The sequence below is a fragment of the Rhinolophus sinicus genome, linkage group LG05 (genome assembly GCF_036562045.2).
Source record: "Rhinolophus sinicus isolate RSC01 linkage group LG05, ASM3656204v1, whole genome shotgun sequence".
NCBI lineage: Eukaryota > Metazoa > Chordata > Mammalia > Chiroptera > Rhinolophidae > Rhinolophus > Rhinolophus sinicus.
The window spans coordinates 87874374-87890704 of NC_133755.1; the positions used below are offsets into that span (position 1 = coordinate 87874374).

General features: G+C 39.1%; 1 protein-coding gene and 1 pseudogene across 1 annotated transcript; one reads left to right on the top strand and one right to left on the bottom strand.

Moving 5' to 3' along the window:
- The first annotated feature begins 1124 nt into the window (after positions 1-1124).
- Positions 1125-1710, top strand: LOC141571782 (transmembrane protein 217-like). Its single transcript, XM_074333931.1, has one exon. It carries the CDS (start codon positions 1132-1134, stop codon positions 1708-1710), a length of 579 nt encoding a protein of 192 aa, XP_074190032.1. The 5' UTR covers positions 1125-1131.
- A 3068-nt stretch (positions 1711-4778) lies between these two features.
- On the bottom strand, positions 4779-5129 carry LOC109439661 (dynein light chain Tctex-type 1; annotated as a pseudogene).
- Positions 5130-16331: the final 11202 nt, after the last annotated feature.

The window sequence follows — 16331 nt, forward strand, 5'->3', positions numbered from 1 at the left end:
AGAGAGAATATAGTGGTATGACTCCCCTACCTATGGCTCCGTGGGTGTTCCTTTTTGGCCTCACCATATCCTGCGTTCTTGTATGGGGAGCGGGAGCAGAGACCCCGCAGGCCTCCCTGCATGACAAATGGCGCAGCGAGCAGGGTCTCCCGCACGACACCATGCTTGCTTACCTGTCCCAGTTCTTAAACTCCTATAGACTGGCTTTCTACTTTTTACCTCCTACCTTGTCAGCACTTCTGTGCTCTTAAGAATATTTTAAAACTATTTTATCCAGCATTTTTAGTTGTTTTTAGCAGCAAGTTGGCCCCAAATCCTAACCAATCAGAAATCCCTCTACTTTTTAAAAATTTCATTTTCATTGTTTTCTGTTCCATTTATTTTCTTCCTTCTATCTTTTGTTGTTCTTATTGTTGTTGTCATATTTTTCTAACTTCTTGAGTTGACCACTTAGCGCATTATTGCTTTTTCTTTTCTATTACAAGATTATTCTATCCTAAGGCTCTCAATTTTCCTTAAAGTACACCTTTAGTCTTGATTTGTAGTGGAGGAGTGATTACTCAAAGCACCCTGTTTTCATCAACTCCTCACCCCACCAGGGCTCTCGTGCTGCCCAGATTTTTCTCCTAAGGACACCTGCACTCAAGTTTGGACAAGTGCCGCCAATTTTCCCCATGAGGGGGCAGCAATGGTTGCCCAAGGCAAAGCCAGGAAAGATCATTTAAACTACCTTTTTCTGCTCAGTGTTTTCCAATCCTGGCTACATATGAAAATCACTAGGAAGTTTTGAAAAATTCTGATATTTGGGACCCATCTAGAAAATGTTCTAATTGGTCTGAGATGGTGCCTGGGCCTCATACTTTCAGTGATTTTAATGTAAAGACAGGTTGAGAACCACTCCTGTAATTGATCTGCTCGCTGCCACCAGACTGCATCCTCCCTCCTCCCCACTCCCACTCCCAATCAATTGTAAATAGTCTTCTGTCTTCCTACAGTTATTTCCTGGTTTCATATTTCTCTCTGTCGTTTCTCCTTTAGGACTGGAGGCAGACACCCTGGTAATTTAATTTACCACATGGATAGGAAGCAGAATTCCCCTTTATGTTGTTTGTCTCCACAGGAATTCTCAGCATGAGACAGAAACACTGGTGTGGGATGACGGCCAAAACAGGCACCGTGTTAGCAGGGGTTTTTACCATCGTAGCCACTGACATGTACCTCATCTTCGAACAGAATCCACTGAGGAGCAGCAATTGCACTGAGGTTGACCAATGGAACAAGAGTGTAATTCTCCTGATACGTCAGTTCCTCATCTGTTGGAGTTTGAATATCGTCCTCTTCCTGTCTTGCATCACCACCATCATCAGCTGCTTGCTCATATCCTCAGTACACGCCCAGATGTGCAGGGGCTTGGTGATCTACACCATCTGGATCTTCTTCTTAGAAACTGTAAACATCGTACTACAAATCCTTACCGACAGTGACACCAGCATTGGGGAGGTCAGAGTCATGCGCTGGTTTGGCTTGGTGTCCCGTATATTCATGCACTGTTTCTGGATGTTCTTTGTCATCACTTATGCCCACATAATCTACAGAAGTAAAGCCCAGGGCAATATAATTTTCTACAACAGACGTATTTCTGCAGGCAATAGAGAGTTTCCATGGCAGAAATCAAAGATAATCAACTTTACCCACCACTACAATGAATAATGTTGGCCCTTTTCTCTCCCGTGAGCAGTAGATCTCCCAGGTTCTCATGGTAGTTCTGTTTCCATCTTTAACCTTTGCTGATCTGTTCAAGTAGAGACCCTACTGCCACCCTTTTGGCCAATGTGGAGAGAAATCCTGCTCACTGGGGAGGGTTACTTAAAGGGCATTGTTATTTATCAAGCACTCCTGGAGTTCTCCTTCCTTTTCTGGTTAGTACCACCTTCCTGGTCAAAATAAAGAGGGCAAGGGAGTGAAATGAAGCGAATTGCAGTCAGGGAATCCTTTCACCTTGGTATGTCTTCATCAGCCTTCAACCCAGAGCTCTCTAATATAACCCTGGGACAGGCGAATCTGTATGTAGATCTCAGATTGCATAAAAGATTCTGTCGGTGACTTTGTGCTATAGTTTTTCTCCCTATGTCCTCTATGCTGTATTCCAGATAAGTTAAAGAATGAAAATGGAAAAAATCTTTCTTCCTTTTCTGTTTTAAATCCCCTCTTTCCAAATTTGTCAAATAGTGCAAAAGACACTTACTTGGTTAATCAAAAGGAACTTGCTAAACTTTTCTGTGTCTGGACACTGGAGTAGGATGCAAGAAAAGCGTAAGATTTGAGGCTTGACCTTGAGGATTTTGCAGTTATGAACCACTTAACCAATCATATGAGACAATACAAGATTACACATTATCACAGATCAAGAAACTTCACTTTGGGGCCGGCTTGGTGGCTCAGGCAGTTGGAGCACCATGCTCCTAACGCCGAAGGCTGTCTGTTCGATTCCCACATGGGCCAGTGGGCTGTCAACCACAAAGGTGGCAGGTCAACTCCTAGACTCCTGCAAGGGATGGTGGGCTGCGACCCCTGCACCTAAGATTGAACACGGCACTTTGAACTGAGATGCTGCTGAGCTCCCGGATGGCTCAGTTGGTTGGAGCATGTCCTCTCAACCACAAAGTTGCTGGTTCAACTCCCTCAAGGGATAGTGGGCTGCGCCCCCTGCAACTAATAACGGCAACTGGACCTGGAGCTGAGCTGCGCCCTCCAGAACTGAGATTGAAAGGACAACAACTTGACTTGGAAAAAATCCTAGAAGTACACACTGTTTCACAATAAAGTCCTGTTCCCCTTCCCCAATAAAATCTTAAAAAAATAAAAATAAGATAAAAAATAAAATTCACTTTGCGTTCAGGTTTAGACACTATCAGAGCAGCTTAAGCCAGGATAGAAGACAAATTGAGCAACTTCTACTTCAAACATTTGATATTATTTTAAGTGTTTATTTAATAGCTTTCTTGAGGCATAATTGACATATGATAACACATAACATTTAAAGTATATAATTTGACATAAGTATATCCCAGTGAAACCATCACAACGATTGAGTTCATGAACATATGTGTTACCTGCAAATGTTTCCTCAGAATCCCCGCCTCCCGCCCCTCCCTGCGCTCCCCACCCCACATCACAAGATACTGATTTGCTGTCATTATATATTAGTTTACATTTTCTAGAATGTTACATAAGTGAATTCATACAGTATGTACTCGTTTTTGGTCTGGCTTCTTTCACTCAACCTGATGCCTTTAAGATTCATCCATGTCGTTATGTATGTTAATAGTTTGCTCTTCCTTGTTGAGCAGGTGCCATGGCAGGAGTGTACCACAGTCTGTTTATCCATTTGCCCAGTGAAGGGCATGTAGTGGTTGCAGTTTGGGGCCATTAGGAATAAGAACACTATAAGCTTCTGTGTACAAGACTTTGTATGGACTTAGGATTTCATTTATCTCGGGTAAATACCATTTTAACTTTTTTAAGAAACTGGCAATATTTTTTCTACAGCGGCTTACAATTTTGCATTCCCAGTGACAGTATATGAGAATTCCAGTTTCTCTATGTCCTTGCCAGCACTTAGTACAAATGATAAGTTTTTCATTTTAGCCATTTTGATAGGTGCATAGTGGTATTTCTTTGTGGTTTTAACCTGGGTTCTCTAATGACAAATGATGCTGAGCATCTTTTCATGTGCTCATTTAGCTCCTTAAATGTTTTTTGGGTAACATGTCTGTTCAAATTTTTGCCCATTTTTAAAAATTGGGTTGTTTGTCTTTTTATTGTTGAGTTTGTAGATTTCTTTCAACCCCCCCCCCCTTTTTTTAAATTGTATTGGGGAAAGGGAACAGGATTTTGTTAGGGAACAGTGTGTATTTCCAGGACTTTATTGGGAAATAGTGTATATTTCCCAGGACCCATCAGCTCCAAGTCAAGTTGTTGTCCTTTCAATCTTAATTTTGGAGGGTGCAGCTCAGCTCCAAGTCCAGTCGCCATTTTCAATTTAGTTGTGGGAGTCGAACCAGCAACCTTGTTGTTGAGAGCATGCGCTCTAACCAACTGAGCCATCTGGCACCTGGAAACTCAGCCGCAGCTCAGCAGCAGCTCGTTGTCTTCACTCTAGTTGCAGAGAGTGCAGCTCATTGGCCCATGTGGGAATCCAACCGGCAATCCTGTTGCTCAGAGCTTGTGCTCTAACCAACTGAGCCATCGGCCACCCTATATTTTCTAAATACAAATCCTTTATCAGGTATATGACTTGTAAATATTTTTTCCAGTTTGTGCCTTGTCTTTTCATTCACCTAAGAGTATCTTTTGAAAAGCAGATATTTTTAATTTCAATGAAGTCCAATTTATAAATTTTTTTCTTTTTTAATTGGAATAATTTACTATTCTGACAAAAGCACAAAGTATGGAAAATTAAAGTACTTGAATTATTTCAGAGCATAAAGTTTCACACTAGCAGATTTCTGTTTTTAGCATTTTGAACAGAAATATTCAGAGTGAAGGCAAATGGCAGGCCAGGCTCTGACCACCTGTGGTGAATGATTCCTCTGACTTAGGGTGTGCAGCTCACAGAACAGTGCCGTCATTTGGGGTTTTTTTCCTCTACATTTTGGGAGTGCAAGAAAGGACACTTACAGAGAATGAAAATGGTGTTCACTGAATTCACAGCGGGTGTAGAAGATGGAAGAGAAATGCTGAGACAAAAGGAGAAAGATCACAGGCGGAGGAGGAGCTCAAATGGACAGTCCACAGGCTCTGACAGCGCAGCACGTGGTCTCCTCCTCCCCCAATCGCACGGTGCGGCTCCCGTCAGCAGAGCTGTCCCAGAAGCAAGAACTCGCCATGTGTAATCCTGCTCCCTTCTTCTGCATAATTGTACACGTCACAGTGTACGAGCATTTAACTGAGTTTCCCAGCCTGGTGAGTTGGCTTCATGTTTGTTCTATTACATCTGTGGTCCACTGATTCACTTTGCTGTAGTGACAGGTGTTGCCACCAACTGCACTGTCTACAGCCTCCTTTACTATGTTGCTCACTTCCTCAACAAGGAAAGCAGTCTCTTCCGCAGACTGGTGGTCTTCCATCTTTCTTCCAGCATCGCCTCTGCCTCCCTAAGTTCTTTTATGAATCACACTTTTGGTTATCATATTTAGCCCAACCCAAGGTCATGAAGGTTTTCTCCTATGTTTTCTTCTAGAGGGCATAGTTTTAAACTTAGATCTATAATCCCTTTTGAGTTATTTTTTTATGTATGATGAGAGATATAGATAAAAGTTTACTTTTTGCTCCTGGTTGTCTAATTATTCCAACGCTAATTCTGAAAAGATTTCCTTTCTCTACTGAATTGACTTCATATATACGTACACACATGCCTCTTTCTGGACCCTATTTTACTACATCGACCTATTTGTCTATCTTTATGCGAATGCCACCCTGTCTTGATTACGGCAGCTTTACAATAAGTCTCTAAATCATATTCCTCCATCTGTGTTTAAAATTGTCTTAGCGATTTCCAAAATTGTTTTGGCTATTATAGGTCCTTTGCATTTCCATATGAACTTTAGAATCAGCTTAAAATTTCTATTTATAAAACTTCTGTTGGGATTTTGATTGGAATTGCATTGAATCTATAGATCAATTTGAGGAGAATTGACATCTCAACAGTATTGAGTCTTCTAACCCATGACAATAGTATTTCTCTCCATTCACTTGTCTTTTTTGATATATCTTTGTAGTTTTCCATATACAAGTCTTTTACATCTTTTGCAGATATATCTCTAAGTATTTTATATTTTTGATGCTATTGTACATGGCATTATTTCTTCAATTTTAATTCCAACTGTTTGTTTTTAGGATATAGAAATACAATTTTTTGTTTGTTTGTTTTTTGTATACTGTACCCTGCTACACTGCTAAACTCTTGTATTAGGTTAAATATTGTTTTTGTAGATTCCATCAGATTTTCTGCACAGTCAGTTATGTTGTCTGCAAATAAGGACAGTTTTACTTCTTCCCGTTCTTCCCTTATTGACAAATGATGCTGAGCAGGTGTACTGGCAGCACCTCCAGTACAATGTTGAGTTGAAGTAGTGGGATGGGACATTGTTGTCTTGTTCGTTATTTTAGAGAGAAAGCACTTAGTCTTTCTTCAATGAGTATGGTGTTAGCTATAGGTTTTTTCATAGCTGTCCTATATCAGGTTGAAGAAGTTCCCTTCGATTCCTAAATTGCTGAATTTTTAAAAATCAGGAATGAATGCTGCATATTCTCAAATGTTTTTTTTCTACATGTGTTGAGATGATCACATGGTCTTTATTTTTTTTAATTATTAATATGGTAAATTATTTCGATAGATTTTTAAATGCTAAAATAGCCATGATATTCTTGGGATAAACTGTTTGGTCATGATGTGTAATTCTATAGTGGATTAGATCTGTTAAATTTTGTTTATAATTTTTGTATCTATGTTCATGGGAGATATTTGTCTGTAGTTTATTTATAATGTCTTCATCAGGTTTTGGTATCACAGTAATGCTTTCTTCATAAAAAGGAGTATTTCTTCCTTAAATATTTGGTAGGATTCAACAAGTAAACCATCTGGACCTGGAATTTCTTTGTGGAAAGTTTTTAACTACAAATTCAATTTTTTTTTATAAACAGATAAGGGACTATTGAGATTATCTAGTGTGGTCACATAGCAGCCTAGCCGTCTGTGCCCTCTAACCTTTCCCTAGGGAAAGAAGACTCTGCGGGATTGTGCCTCTTTGGGATTGAGTTTATAATATCCTAAGTCTCTCTTTCTGGTCCTCAGGAGAAGGGTCTGCGGTCAAAGACGAGTAAGATTCCTCATGGGAGGGACAACTTAAGCCAGACAGGACTCTGTTGGGACTCCCATGAGCTAGTATAATAAAAGTCAGGAGGAAGCCATTCCCCTCCTCCTTGTCATTATGGGAAACTGCTAATGCATGCCCCAGTTGTTGTCCTGCACCTTGTTGTGCAAAGGACCCATTAGAGTTATAGATCTCGCTCTTTCTGCTTAGCTCATGGGATAGTTTTACCTTGTGAGACTTCCTCCCCCTGGGGTTGTACACACCGCACCTTAGTCACCTGGGGACGACGTGCATCGGTTGCTTTGGGATAATTATGTGGGAATTGGAAATATTTTTATTACAGTGTAGTTTCGCAGACCCTGCCCTAACCATGTGATATGCATTGTAAAAAATCAATTAATACTGACGACAACCCAATTCGGGGCTCCAGTCTCTTGAGGCTGCGAGTCCCTTGGTCCTCTGTGATTTAACTGTATTTGAGTCTCTGTCTCTTTATTATGGTTTAACCCTCGCCGCCTCCCTCGCCTTCCCACTGCTTGTGTTGTGCAGGTCGCAACAATCTAGTTCTTCAGTAAGCTTTAGTAGTTTTTGTCTTTTTAAGAAATTTTTTTATCTAAATGGTCAAGTTTTTTGCCATAAAGCTGTTCATAATATTCTCTTGTTATCCTTCTAATATCTGTAGAATGTATAGTGAAGTCATTGCCCTCATTTCTGTTATCCATTTGTGTCCCCTCTCTCTCTCTCTCTCATTAGCCTGACTAGAGGTTTATAAGTTTTTAATGAAACCAGCTTTGGGTTTCATTGATTTTATCTATTCTTTTTCTATCTATGTCTCCATCTCCACTGATTTCTGCTCTGATCTTTATTATTTTCTTCTACTTACTTTGAGTTAAATTTGCTCTTCTTTCTATACTTTCCTAAGGTAGAAACTAAGGTCATTGATTTAAGATCTTTCTTATTTCTAAGATAGGCACTTAGTGCTATAAAATTTCCCCTAAGTGCTACTTAAATGGCATCACACAAATTTTGATATGTTGTGTTTTTGTTTTTAGTCAAATAAAAATACTTTCTAATTTCCTCTTGATTTCTTCTTTGAGCTATGTGTTATTTATAATGTGCTACTTTGTTTCAAAATTGGAGATTTTCCAGAAATCTTTCTGACATTGATTTCTAATTTAATTTTAGTATGATCAGAAAACATATGTTGCATGATCTGAATCATTTTAAATTTATTGAAAATAGTTTTATGGTCCAGAATATGTTCTATCTTGATAAATGTTCCATATCCATCTGGAAAGAACATTTATTCTGCTATTGTGGGTGCAGTGTTCTATAAATGTCAGTTAGTTTAAGTTAGTTGATAGTATTCTTCAAATTTACGACCTTTTCTAATTTTGTGTCTATTTATTCTATTAATTACTGAAAGAGAGGTATTGAGATCTCTGACTATAATCGTGGACATCTCTAGTTCTCTTTGTAATTCTATCCACTTTTCTTCATGTATTTTGAAACTCCATAGTAGGTGTATAAATGTTTAGGATTGTTATATCCTTCTGATGAATTGACCCCTTTCCACTGTGAAATGACCTCTGTATCTCTGCGATTATTCTTTGCTCTGAAATTTTCTTTGTCTGATATCAAGGTAGCCTCTCCAGAATTCTTTTGATTTGTGTTGACATGATATATCCTTTCCCACCTTTTTGTTTTTAACTAACATGTCTATATTTACAGTATGTTTATTATAGGCAGTACATGGTTGGGTCTTGCTTTTTTATCCAATCTAACATGTCGCGTCCAGCGCAACACGGGCAGTGAGGGTACGAGAAGGGGTGGCTTTGGGTTAAGTTTTAAGAAAGAAACATACAGAGACTTAATGCAGTTAAATCTCAGAAGGCCAGGGGTCTCACAGTTCTGAAAGACTGGAGCCCAGAACAAAGCCGACTGGAGATTTTTATTGATAAGTATACAAGGGAGCAGCAGTGTTTTTGGCACGGTCTGTGAGACTCACTTATCATGTCATAGAAACAACCCAAACTAATTATGTTGATCTTCAAACAGCCAAAGCAAAGAGTCCTTGAGGTGAGCTGTGCAACTCTTTTAAGGGACATATATCATATGTTGAAATTGTTTCACAGAGCTGAGCAGAGAGAGTTTAATCTTATCACTCTCAAGACTTTTTTCCCAATTAGGTGAGAGGGAAAAGTCAGAGCCAGCAGCCGCTTTTCCCAGACAGCGGGAAGGGGAGACAAGGCCCCTTCCCAAATCTTTCTAACATCTGGGGTCTCCATGGGGTTCCACCCAGCTTGAGTTGTCCCCCCCCCCCCCCCCACCCGGGGAATTTTATTCGTCATTGGCCACAAACCCTCTTTTGGAGACTAAATAGAGAGAAATATACAGTCCTAGAGATGCACAGTCTCACAGATTATTTTTTCCTTAAGGAAAGACATGGGGGGGAAGACAGTCTGCTAGGCTGCTGTGTGATAACACTAACAACCTTTTAATTGGGATATTTAGATCACTTATATTTAGTGGTCATCTTATTATTTGTTTTCTATTTATCCCATCTGTTCTTTGGGGTTTTTTCCCCTTCTTTTTCTATCTTCTTTTGGATTAATTTAATATTACTTACAATTTCATTTTATCTCCTTTGCTACCTTATTATATATAATTCCTCATTGTATTATTTTGGTGATTGTTTTAGAGTTTATAGTATATACATCTTTAACTTATCACAGTCTACTTTCAGGTGATATTATGCCACTTCATATATAGTACAAGAACCTTATGATAGTAAACTTCCAACTTTCCTCTCCTATTTGTGCAATTGTTATCTATCATATGTTTTGCTTTTATGTTATAAATCTCAACCTACATTGTTATTTTTGCTTAAATTATCTCTTACAGAGCCTAAAATGACAAGAAAAATATCATGTATTTATCCATGTTTTTACCATTTCCAGGCTGTTCATTCCTTTGTGTACATCCAGATTTCTATCTGATTCCATTTTTCTTCTGCCTGAGCACTTCCTGTAACATTTCTTGTAATGCAGGTCTACTGATGATGAATTCTTTCAGCTTTTGTATGTGTGAAAAGATTATTTCACTTCCTTTTTTATAGTTCACATGATTTTTTATTAAATAAGCTTCACATTGCTAATTTTCCTGATGTAAAACTATAATAAATATAAATAGAATATTTAGTATTCTTTTTCTTCCTCTGCTAATGATCTTTCTTCCCCCCAATTTTTATGGACTTTATTTTTTAGATCAGTTTTAGGTTGACATAAAAATTGAGTGGAAAGTACAAGGAAGACATAAACCGCCTGCCTTTACGTATCCACAGCCTCCCCCACCATCACTAAACATTTATAACAATCCTAAACACCTACTATAGAGTTTCAAAATATGTGAAGCAAAAATGGATAGAATTACAAAGGGAAATAGAGACATCCACAATTACACTCAGAGATTTCACACCAGAGTGCTACATTTGTTACAAATGATGAATGTACGTTGATACATCATTATCACACAAAGCCCATAATTTACATTAGAATTCACTCCTGGTGTACATTCTATGGGTTTGGACAAATATATAATGACATGTGTCCACCATTTACAGAATAGTTTCACTGCCCTAATATTTTTCTGTGTTCTGCCTATGTATCCCTCCCTTTCCCCTAACTTCTGGCAACCACTGCTTTTTTTACTGTCTCCGTAGTTTTACCTTTTCCAGAATGCCATATTGATGGTATTGTAGAATACGTTTTTCTCTTGTATGATTATTTTATATTAATATCAGGTGTACAGCATAGTAGTTAGACATTTATATAATTTAAGGGTTGGCCGGATGGCTCAGTTGGTTAGAACACGAGCTCTGAATGACAGGGTTGCCAGTTCGATTCCCATATGGGCCAGTAAGCTACACCGTCCACAACTAGATTGAAGGACAACTACTTGGAGTTGATGGGCCCTGGAGAATCACACTGTCCCTCAATATTCCCCAATAAAAAAAAGTTAAAAAAAAGTGATCCCCCTGACTGGTCTAGTACTCACCTGGCACTATACATAGTTATTACCATATCATTAACTATATTCCTTATGCTTTACTTTACATCCCCATGATTATTTTGTAACTACCACTTTGTACTTCTTAATCCCTTCACCTTTTTCACCCTACTCCCCAACTCCCCTCCCATCTATCACCCCAATAAATCTAGTATGCATCTGACACATACATAGTTATTACAGTATTACTGACTATATTCCTTATGCTATATCCTACCTCCCCATGACTACTTTATAACAACCAATTTGTACTTCTTAAATCTCTTCCCCTTTTTAACCTACCCCCTCAACCCACCTCCCATCTGGCAACCATCAAAATGTTCTCTATATCTATGAGTTTTTGTTCTGTTTTTTTGTTTATTTTGTTCTTTAGATTCCACATGTAAGTGAAATCATATTTCATCTGTCTTTCTAATTTGACATTCTCCAATCAGCACTATACCCTCCAGGTCCATCCCTGCTGCCACAGATAGAAAGAACCCATTCCCTTCCATGGTTGAGCAATACTCCTTTGTATATATGTACCACCTCCTCTATATCCATTCATCCATCGACAGACACCCAGGCTGCCTCTACATCTTATGGATGCACATGTCCCCTCAAAGTGGCATTTTGGGTTTCTTTAGATAAATACCCAGAAGTGGGACTACTGTGTCCTTCTTTGTCTCTTTTAATAGTCTTTGTTTTAAAGTCTACTTTTTCTGGTATAAGTATAGCTACTCCAGATTATATTGTTTGTTTCTATTTTCATGAAATATAGTTCTTCCATCTCTTTACTTTCAGTTTGTGTGTGTCCTTTGATCTGAAGTGAGTGTCTTGTAGGCAGCATATGTAAGGGTTTTGTTTTCTTATCCATTCAGCCCTCCTTTGTCTTTTGAGTGGATCATTTAATCCATTTACATTGGAAGTAATTGTTGATGGATATGTAGTTATTGCCATTTTATTATTCATATATATACATGTATATATATATATATATATATAGTCATATATATATATATAGTCTTAATGTAGTCCCTCTAACATTCTTTGTATTACTGGTTTGGTGCTGATGAACTCCTTTAGCTTTTTCTTGTCTGGGAAGCTCTTTATCCTTCTTTGTCCTATTTCAAGTGTAGCCTTGCTGGGTGGAGTACTCTTGGTGCTCCAAGTCCTTACTATTTGTCACTTTGAATATTTCATACCAATCCCTTCTGGCCTGCAAAATTTCTGTTCAGAAATCAGCTGACAAGCTTATGGGAGCTCTTTTATAAGTAACTAGTTGCCTTACTCTTGCTGCTTTCAGGATTCTCTCATTTTAATTATAATGTGTCTTGAAGTGGGCCTATTTGAGTTCATCGTTTTTGGGACTCTCTGCATTTCCTGGGCTTTTATGTCTATTTCCTTCACCAGGTTACAAAAGTTTCAGTCATTATTTCTTCTTTTAGGTTCCCACTCCCTTGCTTTCTTTCTTCTCCTTCTGGTACCCCCATGATGCAATTGTTGTTACACTTGGTATTGTCCCAAAGGTCTCTTTTGGGACCTTTATGACATTCTTTTTTAACATTCTTTTTTCTTTTTGCTATTCCAATTGGCTGTTTTTGCTACTTTGTCTGCCAAATTATTAATTCAATCCTCTGCTTCATCTAGTCAGCTGATGAGTCCTTCTAGTGCATTCTTCATTTCAGTTATTGTATTCTTCACTTCTGACTGGTTCTGTTTTATGGTCTCTGTGTCCTTTTTTACGTTTGCTATCTCTTTGTTGAAGTTCTCTCTAAGATCCTTGAGCATCCTTATAACCACTGTTTTGAACTCTGTTTGTGGTAGGTTGTTTGCCTCCATTTTGTTTCGTTCTTTTTCTGGAGTTTTTCTCCTGTTCTTTCATTGGGGATATATTTCTTCCTCATTTTGTTTACATCTCTGTGTTTATTTCTATGTATTAGATAGGGCTGCTATGTCTCCCAGTCTTGACCAGGTGGCCTTATGTAGTTGGTGTCCAGTGGGGCCCATTGGCACAGTCTCCCTGGCCAACAGCACTTGGTGCTCCAGGAGTTTCCCCTGTGTGGGTTGTGTGTGCCCTCCTGTTATTGTTGAGCCTTGGTTTCTGTTGGCATGACAGTGGATGGGATTGACCCTCAGGCTAACTAGCTTTGGGGTTTGGCTACATACAGCTTATGGGCTGCTGTGTGAGGGGATTGTTATAGAGCGGGATTTTCCCCACTATGCTCTGGTGCCTGCTGAGGACACCCTTTGGGTGTGCTACTTGTGGGACTAATTAGGTGGTACTCTGCTGTGGTCCAAAGCCAACCTCCAGGTATGTTGGTTCCTGGGCCTCTTGCAAGGGGTCTGCTGCAGCCCAGGTTAGCCACTCCCTGTGACTGGCAGAGGACTACCTAGTAGGAGCTATAATGCAATCCACAGTTGTTTGCTGCCTGTGCTGTACCTGGAGGTACATGGGGAGGCCATGCTGAAACCGAGGATTGCTGCCACTAGTACTTGCCCAGGGGTAGTTCTGCTAAAATCCAGGACACCCCGGGGCCTGTTGCGACCTAGTGGCTCTGATAGTCTCATGCAGTCCAAGAGTTGGGTGAGGCAGGGTCTCAGGAAATCACCAGGGTGAAGTGAGCAGAGCTTATCAAACAAATTCAGAGTCAGATTTTGCCATGGGTGTGGGTGGGAATGCTCAACACAGGAAAGATCGTACCTGCCTGTCAGTTGCATGGGAGGAGGACTCCACACAGGGAAAATGGCCACTGTCCCTCCAGTCCTCGCCCCACAGCCACACAACTTACTCTTTCCCTGTATGTCTCCAATGCTCCCCAGTCACTGTCCCTCCACTGGAGCCCGGGGTGAGTACCTAAAAGTGAAAGTATCTGTGCACGGGCCCTTTAAGAGGACCTCTAGGTTTCCTGCATCCCTCAGTCCCACCCAGATGGTCAGAATCCCCACTGTTTTTCACAGCAAGATGTTTTGGGGGCTCTTCTTCCAGGCACCAGTAACCCAGGCTGGAGAGTCCGGTGTGAGGCTGAGTCCCTCACTCCTCCATGGGGGGGACCTCTGTGGCTGAGATATCACTCCTGATTCTCAACCGCCACATGCATGTGTGGGGCCAGCTCATTTCACATATCCGTCCCTCCTACCAGTCTTGACGTCACTTCTTTATATCCTCAGTTATAAAATTTCTATTCAGGTAGACTTCAGATGGTTCTCCAGGTTGACTGTTCTATAATTTAGTTGTAATTTTAATCTGTTCATGGGAGGAAGCAGATATAGCATTTATCTACTCAGCCATTCTAGATCCTTCCCTGGTAATCCTCACTTCCTTTTTTAAAAATGTAATATTTTTAATTTTTTAATTGTGGTAAATATACATAACAAAATTTATCATAGTAACCATTTTTAAGTGCAGAGTTCTGCAATGTCTTATATACATTTACATTGCTATGCAACAGCTCTCCAGAACTCTTTTCATCTGGCAAAACTGAAACTGAAACTCTACAGCCATTAAACAACAGCTCCCCATCTACTTCTCTCCCCAGCCCCTGGCAACCATCGTTCTACTTTCTATCTCTGAAGTGACTGCTCTAGGTACTTCATAGAAGTGGAATCAAACAGCATTTGTCTTTTTTGACTGTTTCCTCTCACTTAGCATAATGTTCTCAAGGTTCATCCATGTTGTAGCATGGTTGAAATTTTCCTTCCTTTTTAAGGCTGTGTAATATTGCTGTGGTATGTATATAACACATATTATCCATTCATCTGTTGATAGACACTTGGGTTCCTTCCACATTTTGACTATGAACGTTGTTGTACAAATATCTCTTGGACACCCTGCTTTCAATTCTTTTGGGTATATACCCAGAAGTGGAGTTGCTGGATCCTTTGATAATTCTATTTTAATTCTAAGGTTTTTTTAATTCTAAGTTTTTGAGGAACTACCATTCTGTTATTTACCACAGCAGTACTATTTTACATCTCCAAAAGCTCCAATTTCTCTATATCCTCCCCAGTATTTATTTTCTTTTTTTGATAGTAGCCTTCCTAATGGGTGTGAGGTGATACCTCATTGTGTTTTCTATTTTCATTTCACTAATGCTTAGTGATGTGGAGCATCTTTTCATGTGCTCATTGGTCATTTGTATATATTCTTTGGAAAAATGTCTATTTGAGTCCTTTGCTTATTTATAAATCAGGTTGTTTTTGTTGAGTTGTAGAAGTTCTTTATATATTCTGAATACTAAACCTTATCATGTACTTGATTTGGAAACATTTTCTCCTGTTCTATGGGTTGCCTTTTCACTCTATTGATTGTATCCTTAGATGCACAGAAGTTTTTTATTTTGATGTGCTCTAATTTACATATTTTTTCTTTTTATTATTTGTTGTTGTTGCCTGTACTTTTGATTCCATATACAAGAATACCATCCAAATCCAGTGTCATGAAGCTTTTCCTCTATGATTTCTTCTAAGAGTTTTATAGCTTCAACTCTTACTTTAGGTCTTTGACCCATTTGAGTTAATTTTTTACAGTGTAAAGTAAGGATCAAACTTCATTCTTTTACATGTGGATAACCAGTTAACCCAGCACCATTTTTTGAAAAGACTGTCCTCTCCCCCATTGAATGGTCTTGTCACTCTTGTTGAAAATCATTTCACCATATGTGTTAGTCTGCTCAAGCTACCATAACAAACAGCACAGACTGGGTGGTTTAAATAGCAGACAGTTATTTCCTCACAGCTCTGGAGGTTAGAAATTCAGGATGAAGGTGCCAGCAAATTCATTTTCTGGTGAGAGCTCTCTTCCTGGCTTACAGACGGCCTCCTTCTCTCTCTGCCCTCACATGGCCTTTCTTCTATGCATAGGTGGTGAGAGAAAGAGCTCTCAGGTGTCTCCTCCTCTTCATTAAAAAAAAAATAGTTTAATGTATTTTAATAGCAAACTTATAGGAACAGCACAGAAACAGATAACATTAAAAACATGTATTTGCATGTAGGACAACTTAGAAAAATATAGTAAATGGATAGAATCTACTGTATGATAAAAACAAACACCACTTAGTCGCCAGCAATAAGAAATTTTCTTGTTTTAAAAAATCCAAATGCTGGCATTGTGCAGAAAAAAACAACAGGTTTTTCTCTTTCAATTATGGCCTTTCTACAATTGTTACAAAGTTGCTCTGCTGAAACTTGCTTACTAAAACGTTTTGACTAGCATTAATACTTTATGTCCCTGCATTTATATTAAAAATTCACACACGGATAAAAATGGAAAAACTGCCAATACCTGATTTCTGCCCCCATTTTTCCTCTTGTGATCATATAATTAGTACCTTTTAACCCGATGGAGAAAAAATATCTTAAGTTCAGAACTACCAATGACAGAAAGAAAAGAATTCTTTTTAAGAATAA